This window comes from Ruditapes philippinarum, unplaced genomic scaffold (genome assembly GCF_026571515.1).
Source record: "Ruditapes philippinarum isolate M1 unplaced genomic scaffold, ASM2657151v2 ctg8128_1_1_1_1, whole genome shotgun sequence".
Lineage (NCBI taxonomy): Eukaryota > Metazoa > Mollusca > Bivalvia > Venerida > Veneridae > Ruditapes > Ruditapes philippinarum.
Window position 1 is genome coordinate 48,145 of NW_026856492.1, and position 12,768 is coordinate 60,912.

Here is a 12,768-nt window from a genome sequence, read left to right on the forward strand (position 1 = left end):
GTCGTTTTGTGCGTTCTTTAGGGATTCTTTATTTCTCTCTGTTTTACTGCCGAAACACCGTTTTATCATATCAGTTGATCAATGACTATTCTAATCCTTATACTTAAGGTTGAAATTAAAAAGGAATCTATTTTAAATCTCTCAAAAGGGCGGGTTATATAAATGTTACTGGACCTGTTCAGACGGCAGTATTAAATGTTAACATCAAGGGATATACATTTTGGATTATGGTCCCCTTTAATTTGATGGGTAAGCCCTTAACGAGAAAACATTGAGGAGAATGTATTGAAAAGACAAAAGAACAATTCGATCGTACATGCCGAAAATTAAATAAGTTATAATGATTATCGTTGATAAACATTTAATTATATTTTCTTTAATTGAAATGATAACATTTTATTGTTAGCTTTGGTATCAAATATATATTAACAACATGTTTCTTCATTTAGTATTTCTGCTTCCATTTCTTTAAAAATCAAAGAAAAATACAAAAAGAACACGATCTACATATTAGAGGATTTATTAACTTTCAACCAGCAGAAGATTAGGTACAAACTCTTCAAGTCTTTCAGACTGAAATGAAATTAATTGCGATTGCTAGGTAAATATTTAAATTATAAGTTTTTGTCTTCATATCTACTGATGTCGAAAAACTTCCTATCCCAGCTTTCGACTCAACAAGACACACGGTGTTTCACAATAATTATATCAAAATTGTCCAAATTAAGTCACATCTGTTTACAAAAGCAAGTAATTATATGCACTTGGCATTTGACTGAACTCTGATAACGGAAGGTTCCAATCATCACGCAAAGACAATGAAATAATTTAATCTAATTACCCAACTGGGAAAACATTTTAGATTGGGAATTATTTTAATCATAGTTTTTTCCATATAGAGTACATTAAAGCTCATTAGGAAAACACAATGTGATGCATTTAAAGCATTATTAGTGAATGATTTTATTTCCGTGAAAATGTGTCCAAATACAATTGTGTGTCTTTCCAAATGCAAATTGCTTCCGGTCAATAGGTCTTTTAATTTGATAGAACTGTACAAAATATTTACTGATGCTGGTGCTATGATCATTTCATACAAAAACAAACAATAATAGCAGTAACATTTGTTTTATTTTGAGTATTTTACGATAAAAATACATCGATAATTTTCTTTTATATTGATATAATTTGTAATTTTTTTTATACAAATACGACTATTCTAATCCATAGTTTTATTTAGTTTTAAATATGATCTCGTGGTTACAATTTGTATAGTCTGAATAAATATGATATGAAGTGTGAACATAAAAAAGTAATAAAAAAATTGTTTAACTTAACAAAGCAGTTTGTACAGTATAAAGAATGATATTTTAAAAAAACAATAAACAGAAGAGATGTGTTTACCTGTGACATAACTTACCAAGAAGATAGATAACTTCACAACAAATTATAATTGTATATTCGCAAATATCCGAACTTAATACAATATTTACAGTTCTCATCTTATTTGTTATGTGTCATTAGGTTCCACATGGTATTTGGATCCGTAAAACGTATTAGATAGATGCTGATAAGAGCGTATGAAGATAGATATCATGGTGTTTGTTTTCAACTATATACATGTACATAGTATGTGTTACAAGTCGAACTCTTTCAATACATAAATCACGCCATGGTAAGAGACATAAAATTTCTTTATATTTAAATATTCCTTTTAAGTCAAAATATTGTTTTAAAACGACTGCACTCTATTTGTGAATGCAATGTGTACGTAATTATCACAATTTCATTGTTTAATTTAAAGGGTATAAATCTGTATCTTATGAAATATTTTAATAAGAATTATCAACATTAAAATTAAATTGGTTCCATTATTATATGGTTGTTTCCTGAAAAAAGTTGTAACACAGAATGTCTCTGATATCTAATACACATGAATAATGTACGCAAACAGAATAAAATGTTTCGGAACAAATTATCTATCATTTCGCTATCTTAAATGGGTTTTATCCGTTTAGCATTGATTTTGTGTATGCGCTTTTCGCTTTTCAGGCAATAAATTACCATATTTATTTTATACAAACACTTTGGAAGTATACTTTTTTAAAAATTCAAACAATAATTTTTGCATCGGATATATAGCTTTGTACACTTTAATAACAAAGGCGCGTATTGAGCAGCTTATGTCATAAAATAAAGATTTTTTTTATTTGTCCTGCTCTGCTCTCTCTGTTTTTTTAATAAGTACAAAAGTCAATGTGGTGTTATAAACGCGACATAATATGTTATTTATTTTACTTGTTAGATTACAGATAATTATATTCAAATGGTGGTATTATATTGATCTCGGAATATGATTTGCCACAATTTAAAAGCTCTTCGTCTTCCCATTTTGTCTCTAGTTTCTATCTCTGAGTCAGCTATATTATATTTGTATACAACAGAGGATGGGAAGAACTGTACATGTACTTCTTTTAAGAAAATTTTAATTCAGCGAAATGACGTGTTAAGTTGCTTTAACAAGTATTGGGAACACCAGACTAAATACCGTATATCGGTATATATCGGGCAAGGCGCTTGGATGAGTAAATGCTAAATTCACTCGCTAAAACGCACTTCAAGACGTCTAATTTAACAATTTTAATACTATCATGATAAATGTAAAATATACAAATCGGCGAAAGAGCGTTATTTTCTACTTTGCTTTATCATAGAGGTTATGTTCCAGGAACTGTAGTCAGTTAAATTCGTTACGGAGGGTTCTAATGTAAAATATATTATTATATCATAATGAAAAGGAAATATTGATATTATGCAGTAAGAAAATAGATTGACGAGACCAATGGTCTCTGGCATTAAAACTTTCAGGAGTCCTAAATGTGTCGTCTGTCACTGACACACGTTGAAATATGGATTATACCCCTAACGGTTATAAATCAAGTTGTCGATAAATTAAAACCATTTTATAAAATAACCAATTCGTAGCAGGAGAATGCGTAATTGAAATTGTTTTTTAATATAGTAATTATGTTAATGAATCTTAATATCGATCCATTATTGTTGTCTATATGGTTTGTTGTTGTTGTTATTGTTGTTGTCAGTTAATCAAAGCGAACTTAGATACCTCCTATCTCTGTTCGTTTAGGTTAGGTTCACCCAATTGGTATCTTCGTCTAATGTTGTGGCAATTTAAACGGTATTCAAAGCACATGAAAAAGATGTCAATATAAGAAAAATGTTTTTTAAATATTAAAATGAAAAAGCTATTACGGCTTTATTGTAAAGAGGAAGGTGAAATGTAAAAACCACAGACTACCTAAAATATCAGATATATAATTTAAACATTTCTATTTTGTTTGCATATCATATCATGCACTTAGCTTTATTATGTGAGTTTCCGTATTCAATTGTGGCTCTTGCCATGTATAATTCTAGTAAATTATAACAACATAATTCAGATGTTACAGATTCCCCAATTTCACCAATTCACTTCAAGAACAATGTGATAAATTAAAAAAAAAAACGTGCAACATTTTCAAAAAATAATTATTAGTATTATTATGCCTTAATGTGCGTTAGAACATCATATACTGCAAAAATCATAATTATTAGTGAGACTCTGATAATCATTGTTTTCATTATTAGGTAATTTCATGATTATTTTGTATAACATTATTTGCATTTTACTTTTTACAAAAATAGACGATCTAAGAATTGAAGAACCGACCAAAGGTGTCCTTGGTGATAAAGTTACAAAATATCATGTGCACGAAATTTACTAGTTGATAGAATAAAATTTAGTAGATCGCACATAGAATTGATTCAGCTCCATATAGGCAAGAGTGAGTAAAATACATGACTGTTTCAGCACACTGTGTACTTGCAGCTTGCAAACAGCTTGTTTAAATATTAAAAAGTACGCTTATAAAACCATTCCCCTTGCCTATTAAGATATAAGAACAAAATTTAAGACATATCCCACAATTTTTTTCTCATAATGCTCAATATTACCGTGATAAATGTGTATAGATGAATTTTTACCGAACTTTAAATTAAATTCATTATTACTTTTGAAGATATGTGCATTATACAGTTTACCCAAAAAATTGTTTTTTTCCTCTGTTATTTCTTATATTTTAACTATCCAGTTTTATCCAAAAAAGGTTTTTCTTCTGATCATCATTTTTGATGATTTAAATCTTCTAGCGGGCTGAATACCAGAAGACTGGCTAATGTACATTTCATTTCCGTACACGGTGTTAAGGTTTAGGATGAAGTCACATCGTTTGTTACCATACCACCAACCCCCACTGTCACAGATAATCGTAGGATCATGAGCGAATGCTTCAAATGGAGCTCCGTTGAAGATCGCGAACGTTGCCCCTAAAGGGAAAGAGCAAAATATGGTAATTGCGACTGTTAAAGACACATAATACAAATTTTTACCTTTAAAAAGGGAAGGAAATCACTTGTGTTTTGTGATTTGAAATCACTTGTTTTATGAAAGGCGGCCGGCTTTCTTGTTTACCATATTTTTCGATTTAGAACATATGAGATGTTTGTCATTAAAAGCACTGACAAATCACCTACACTGAAGTAAAAAAGCCTAAAAACATGAAAGTTAATAGATCAAGTGAGCTTGAAAGGGGGAAAATGCAAGGATAAGGAAGAAAATATGCTAATAATTACATTGAATATTGATATGTTGATATCTTTTGTGATTCTTAGCCCGATTTGTATGTCCTTCTGCACAATAAAAATGATTATTCTTAGAAAATTGAGCAAGAAAATCATCGGGAAAATTACACACCAGTTATTGGTCTAGACCTACATTAAATGGTACACAAGTTTCGGAAAAATATTTCCTAGTTTTTTTCCAAATTAGATTGCACCTATGTGCATACTAGTCTGGCTCTGTGGCAATGGCTATTGTAGTCCAGCAGGTTGAAGGTTAGAATATAATGTCCTATCTCACCTGAACTATTGAGGGCTTCATTGTCTATGGATAGCGTGTACTGTGCGCCAGTGAGCTGAAACTGACAAAATCTTTCGTACAATGGCTCATCATCATCAAAGTCAAGATCATATCTGAATTCGCTCGGTATTCCTGTGAGTGTTTGGATGAACTTAAGTCCTGCAACCATATTAACAACTGCATGTTACATTTTAGTAAAACAATCTAATATATTCCTTGAGTAGTTAAATAGTATAAATATTTATCTCATAAAATATCTTTTAAACAATTACTTATAAACGGTATACTAAAGATGTATCCATTGTCTTATTGCCGATCTGTTATTTAACACAAATTAATATTTGTACATAAACAGAATAAATTGTAACGTTACAAAATTTAAACGCAGCTTTTTTCAGTAGCCTCTCGATAAGTAAGACAAGATTTTGTGAATGAAAGACATATACAAACATATTTCTTTCATAACGTTAAAGCGCAAAATGTCCGTTTTCAAAACAAAAACTATTACCTACAGGCACCTAATATTAGCTTCATAATGACTTTTATAGATATAATATAAATAAGTGAATACATGAATGAATGAAAGAATGAATAAATACAATAATGAAAGAATGAATGAATGAAATTGCATACCTAGCCAAAATTCACCATTTATGTCCCCAAAACCGTTCTCGTACGTTTCAAAGTTTCTTTCGAAGTTGACTGAGCCATCAAATCTGTTTTGGAAAACCTTAAATACAATGTAAGAACATATCAGAATTTACTTCATGACATGAAATATGAGGCGTTTATACCATCACTGATGAAATTCAAGAGTGGCCTAATGTAATGTCTTATATCACAATACAAAACATTGAGCTACCAATACCAAGGAGCGTTGAAAGAGCCTCTTTATTGGCGGTCAAACGCTTCCAGTTCTACTGTACATGGTCAATAAATTAAGTGATGCGAAAGTAATCAATGAAAGACAATAAGAAACAAGCCACAATTATCGCACAAAATTACGAAATTCCGGCCATTTCAACTTCATGAATTTCCTATTTCATCTTCATGGTTTCACAATTTCAACTTCGTGAATTCACGTTTTCAACAAAAAGGAATTCATGAATTCCCGATTTCAGCTTCATGAAGTTGAAATCATGAATACGTGAAAATGAAATCCTGAATTCGTGAAGTTTAAATTACGAACTTACGAAGTTGAATTCATGAAGTTGAAATCGTGAGGCGTTTGTTATCATGAATTCGTGAAGTTGGATCGTGAATCCGTGAAGTTGAAATTGTGAACTCACGCAGTTGAATTCATTAAGTTGAAATTGTGAATTCAGAAAGTTGCAATCTTGAACTCGTGCAGTTGAAATTGTGAATTCATGAAGTTGAAATCGTGAATTTATGAAGTTATAGACGCTTGTTTTAAACACAAACGTTCTGATAATAAATTCTACAAACATACTGTCCACCCTCCACCATCGGTTGTCATGTCACAGTAAACGTGTAGCGTTTCGTTGCCACCAATTACTATAGTATAAACACCGCTGTCAGCAAACCTGTTCCTTTCCAGAATTTCTTTGCAGTCGGATGCGAATCCTTAAAATAAAACAAAAAGAATTCATTTGGAGATACAGGAAGTATAGATACATGTTTTAGTCATTATATCGTTCATTTTTTTTAAAATTAACATCTAATAAGACTAAAAACCGGAACCAAATTTTATTTTACCAAAAAGTGTGTTGAAGCTGCATGCCTTGAGATGAACTAGAATATTTTAAGACAAGCAAACTTAAAAAAAAGTATCAAAATTTAAAAAAAACAACAACAAAAAACAACATATTAAACGATTAAACGATTCAAGGAATGATTCACTTGTTTTATGCACGTAATGACTTATTTGGCAGTTAACACCATATTTCTACTTGAAGACTAACGCATTGAGGGATATGTTTTCATATTTTGACCCATATTTGGTCATTTACGTTGATTGCAAGTGTCGTCTGCAATGTGTAAATAACTTGACTTTAAATACATTTTCAAATGTTCATGAAAATTAGTACGAATCTCGAATCATGCTGCTTTTATCAACGTTATTGATGTTCCCTAAGTGTCCTAGCTTTAACAGATAACTAAATGAAATAAGTACGACCAGCACAAAAATAATATTTACCATTACAAAATAAATGAAATTCAAATAAAATGTGATGTTATCTTTGATAATCAGACTTCAATACCAAGAAGGGATTTTCGTAATTGTGTGTACCATTTGGTTAAAATCTAAGAAATTAGGTTTTTATATTGCAAATCATTCCTTCAATTAGTTTTTTCCAAATTAGTTATTTTTATTGTGAGAATGACCCAACAATGAAAAGCGATTAAGCACCTTAAACTGAAGTTGCACAAACACGTCAAGTTTAAAGATTAGAAATATTTATATTTCATTTAAATCATCTCCATATTATTCCATATTGAGTGCCACGCTTAATCCTTGTTAAAATATTATATTTTAGTCCTCACTGGAGCTTCTTGGATGTGTTTAGCAAGTAAATTTGAACTGTCAATGACCAATGTTGGTGTCAGAACAGCATCCGAAAAGAAACATGAAATACCCTATTAGTTTTTAAATGAATCAAATTTAACGAACCTCTTTTTGAAAAATGTATAAATCTTGTCGAGTTAGCCGGTGGGAAAGGTTTCAAAACCTCCCGGCATCCAGAGCATTTATGACCATCCGCTTGAAATGAAAAGGAATTGCATTCATCGTCATCGTAACAAATTTTACTGCATGTCACTGGATTTTTAACGGCGTCTTTCACAAATTGAGTATTTTCCACGGAGCATCTGTCTTCAAAGGATTCTCCCTCAAAGTGATACTTTACCCAATTTATAGCAACAGATGACGAGACCATGCCGTACTCCATCACAAAGATGCAGATAAATAGCATAAGAACAATTTCACAGATGTCTGTCATTGCGCAAATTTTTATTCTCTAATTCGAGTAAAAATATTAGACATGCACCTATAGCAAGCAATATTGTGAAAGTGCCGGTCGTTTGCAAAATTGTGAAAAAGTGAGAGAAAAACCCACGACTAAACAAGTTTGAACAACCAATCAATATCGCGTAAAAGTCACAAGACTGCTTATGCATTTTAGTCATGCATAATGTACTATTGTATCAAAGGTGTATATGACGTAAAGAATTCCACATGTGGTCATGAATAATAGAAAATGTTAAGGCCTAAGAATTCGAAAACTTCTTTCATGCTGTTAGAAAAAGATTCTATTTGAACCGTTTTGAACGCATACGGACATTTCTTGCACTTGAAACACGTGGATACAACTAGTATAAGCTAACAATATTCACCTGTGTTAAAGAAAACGTTATATTTTTTATATTTATACAAGGTTTTTCGAAATATGTCATCAGGAAAATAAAGTGTTTTACTTAAGCATGACTGGCATATGAATGAGTCAAAAGCAAATGACTTTATCGTTGGCAGATAGAAAATGTTTAACCAAGATTTCCTTAAATGTCCATAAAATGGTTAATTTAAATCGAGCTTGAAACACGCCGTCTTTGGTCGTTTTCGTTTTAATGGATTCAAATTCTCTACAATCCTTCAGTACCTTAATTAAAGCTGTTACATAACTGATCATTGTACTTGTAAGTTCAGACATTCTTCGCGTTTTTCAACCAGCATTCTGCCATGGTTTTATATTCGATGTTATATCCCTTTAATAGATTAAATCTTGTTGTCGTGTTAAACAAAAATCTTTGAAACATTTTCTAGAAGAATAGGATATTGTAAAATATATTGTGAGTATCAGCATGTTAATAAATGTGGATGGTAAACAAAAAATATATATAATTTCTTTATACTTTTCAATAATTATATAATATTCCTCTAACTAAATGCTGACAGTTTCACATTTTGATGAGAGCCCTCGACATTTCAGTTGTATAGCCTTCGGCCAAAACCAAAACTGAAACAGGTTAACACAATGTTTAATAATATCGAATTTAAAAGAATATGCTTGTTGTTATTTTTTCAAGTGACACATGCTTTGCTACTTATTATTGTGGTTGTATCTGATAAGAAATATCTCGAAATGGCGTAGCAACAACATGCTTTCTTAGTGCAATATTTTCGCATTTTATAACTAAGATAATAAACAACAGTTTTCCTCTTACAAAAGTCGCAATTTGAATTTTTCAAATCACTCAGTAAACAAATGCTCAAGTTAAATTTATTTTATGCTTGTACTGAAGACGTTAACGATACCTCAGTCAAACCTAGCCTGCAATATGTTAAACGTGTGTCGTTTTATTGTGTGTGAGTTTGTGTGTGTGTGTGTGTGTGTGTGTGTGTGTGTGTGTGTGTGTGTGTGTGTTGGTGGGTGTGTGTGTGTGTGTGTGTGTGTTCTTATTTTAAGGATGGCAATTCTCAGCCATTAACATTTTACTGTAGTTTTCATTTCCATTTCATGTCAATACATAATTAGATCTATACCAAATAACTCACATCATATTATATTTTTTGTATATTGAATGACATTATAAATTTTGCTAAGTATGTCATAAACTTTTAATCTTCCATGTTTAAAAAAAAATGACGAAGGGTGGAACAAAAAAAATGATTGAGATTGGAGATCATACCCACAAGTCGTTAACGCATATTTGATGTTGTTAGTAAAGTTTAATAAATACTAATGATTAAAGTTTTGTGATAAAGAGTTCATACTATATATTTAAAATGGAACTCAATCTTGCTTTGACTAATTGCAATTTCTTTTTAATAATTATTCTGAATTTGAGATATGACAAAGAATGACCGCAAAAAAGTATTTTACTATAATTCCGTATGTGTAATTTATATATTTTTTCTAATCATAGGCAGCAAATAACCTAGAAAAATCTATTTTGACACCACAGTGGAAGTTATTATCGCAAAATATATGCAGACTATTTATTTTATTTCGATGATGCATTACATAGTCTGAAGGATTATCATTTCGAATACCTTGAATGAATTGCAATGAAAGCTTTTAATGTACAGAAACTTTAATGCAATATATTATGACTAATTGAACCAGCATGAGAAACGTTGACTGCACTTTTATTTTAAAGAACATTTAATGCGATAAGTTATACCTAATTGAACCATCATGAGTAAAAATCTGGAAACAAAGTGATCTGTCGGAAGCATTAATCACAAAAAATTACATAAGAATTGCAGAGTCGGTTTGATTGAGTCTGTACATGAGGGATAATGAATAAGTGCAACATCCCTCACGCCCCCTATCACCGGCTTGAACGGTACTCAATTCTCAACACTTAATAGTGCTGACATCAATGACCCCGAAGGACCAGAAAAATATAACAACAATGAAGTTAAGTACGGGGCAACTTTTTACAGCTGCCACACAGCACTTGACACCTGCTGTTGTGTAGTATAAAAATCTGGAAACAAAGTGATCTCTCGGAAGCATTAATCACAACAAAGTTACATAAGAATTGCAGACTAGGTTTGATTGAGTATGTACATGAAGGATAATGAATAAGTGCAGCTTCCCTCACGCCTCCTAGCACCGGCTTGAGCGGTACTCAATTCTCAACACTTAATAGTGCTGGCATCAATGACCCCGAAGGACCAGAAAAATATAACAGTAACGTTGTCTACAAATTTTATTCCTACATTCATGTTCGCTGTACATTTCTATGTTTGCAATATCAGAAATATAAAAACCAGTCAATTTACATAGTATACATATATACACATTTACTGTATGTCCTTGACATTGCATAGTTAATCATTTTATTTTAGTCAAAATATAAGAACATCTCTAGTATACAAACAAAAGCAAAATTAATAATCCTCGTATGAACCCTTCACAATGAGTTGGAATGGCATCTTAAAATAACGAAAATAAAGATCAACAAGGCAAAGGCAACGCTCACATCTTAAATCAAGTGTCTAGTCATTTTCAAATCATTACATCCTGTGAAGATGTGTAAGCTTTTTCAGCAGTTGGAATGTTCACTACCGGAATTGATGCAAATTGTATTTCAATGCGATTTTGATTGCAATTTTTTATACGAAATGAAGAAAATATGATGCAGCATAGCTAACGACCTAACATAAAGCACTTAGTATTATGTTCATTGTCAAGTTGTTCATCCCTTGACTGGTCTATCTGCAAAGGTCAATAATGAATATATTTAGAATAATAATAAAAATATTCATATGTTGCTCAATGTATCATGGAATTGTTATTCCGCAAAATATAGATAGTGTTAGTTTATATTCAATAACCCTTTGATGTAACAGGATCTTGTATCTATGTCGCCTCTATAATAGCTGTATGCAGTGTGGTGCTAAGATATAATGCTAAGTTTGCATGTTATATCCATATTTTGTCTAGGAACAGCTTTGAGTTAGATTTATATGGTATAAGTATGTAAATGAAACATCTAAGACGGCCTATAAAATGTAAATCATAAAGACAATTCTGGATGAGGATCAAGTTATCCTGATTTTATTTTCAATGTTTTATGAAACTTAAAAAAGGGAGAAGCTCAAATAAACTGAATTGGATAGGAATTGTCCCCAAAAGTGGTTACAGCCATAGGTTAATATATATTTTTTAAAACATTTTGAAACAATTGAAGTTCACATGGGTAACTAGAAAGTTATAACATGTAGTACAAACAAATTTATAAGAGAAACGTTTGCATTGTCATGCTGGCATATTATTACGTTGATCGATTATGATTTTAACATCCAAGAGAATACAAAATTAGTTAACAGTTCTGCCTATAACCCGTGAACATTGACAGGAATATTATAAGAAATGGAACTATCACCTGACTCGCTAATTTCTTGCTTGTGTATGAAAAGACCATGTTCTTTATTATCACTTTAATCGTAGTTTCTTAAATTCATTAAATTTTACCTTTTTCAAGATCATTATGAGTTAGATATTAGAGGAATAATTAACTTACAACCAACAGAAATGTGATCATGATGTGCTCTTGGCTGATAATTGAAACATTCAATCTGCATACAAATCACACTTATTTTTCTTTTATATTGACTTGTTCGGTTATGATTCTAATGCGAATATTTCAAATCAAAAATAGTATAAAAATGATCTGGTTGTTACACTATTTCCTAAACAAATATGATATGAAGCTTAAGTGTTAACAAAAACAGTGTGTACAGTATAAATCATTTTAAAAGTAGTAGTCAGAAAACGTTGTTACTTTATATAACTGATTTAAATTTTTAAAATATTTTTACAATAAGTTATTTAACTTAACAATAAATTGTATTTAATATTGTTGATGAAACATTTATAATAATATTTAGTTATGTTGCAAACACTTTCAATTACAGCCCTTAATCTATTAGATGTTGACTATGCTGACAATAGAATATGTTGACAGATACAGTATTCGCTTTTTAATCTTCTACATATTTCAATACATAAATCATGCCAGGCGGGGAGGCATCTGTCATCTAATTATCTCGTAATCCAAAACATTGTGTACCGTTGCTAGAATTCATTAAAGAAATTTTTTAAAGTCAAAATATTGAAACGAAAAATGACAGTACTGTACTGGAATTATTGGTGTGTGCACACCCCTTACGTAATAACCTATCTTGATTTCCAGCTTTAAAAGAATAAGAAAAGGCGAGAGACGAAGAGCGACTATACCATTTTCTTTGAATATACTCGTTTCTTTGAACGGGAATGGTGGAATTGTTTCAACAATGCATATTACAACAGGGAGTGGGGTAC

At 31.0% G+C, this 12,768-nt stretch overlaps 1 protein-coding gene across 1 annotated transcript; it reads right to left on the reverse strand.

Moving 5' to 3' along the window:
- Nucleotides 1–5,281: 5,281 nt before the first annotated feature.
- Nucleotides 5,282–8,035, reverse strand: LOC132746732 (uncharacterized). Its single transcript, XM_060735978.1, has 4 exons — nucleotides 7,608–8,035; nucleotides 6,426–6,559; nucleotides 5,609–5,705; nucleotides 5,282–5,292 (listed from the first exon to the last, which is right to left on the reverse strand). Exons 1-4 carry the CDS (start codon nucleotides 7,933–7,935, stop codon nucleotides 5,282–5,284), a joined length of 570 nt encoding a protein of 189 aa, XP_060591961.1. The 5' UTR covers nucleotides 7,936–8,035.
- Between the last annotated feature and the right edge of the window lie 4,733 nt (nucleotides 8,036–12,768).

What these genes read in the sequence shown, in the direction of transcription:
- LOC132746732 (XM_060735978.1), bottom strand. Translation starts at nt 7,935, where the DNA reads ATGACAGACATCTGTGAAATTGTTCTTATGCTATTTATCTGCATCTTT. An exon ending in TATACATTTTTCAAAAAGAG is followed by an intron (nt 6,560 to 7,607) that starts GTTCGTTAAATT and finishes TTTTATTTTAAG; the next exon opens with GATTCGCATCCGACTGCAAA. An exon ending in CCGATGGTGGAGGGTGGACA is followed by an intron (nt 5,706 to 6,425) that starts GTATGTTTGTAG and finishes ATTGTATTTAAG; the next exon opens with GTTTTCCAAAACAGATTTGA.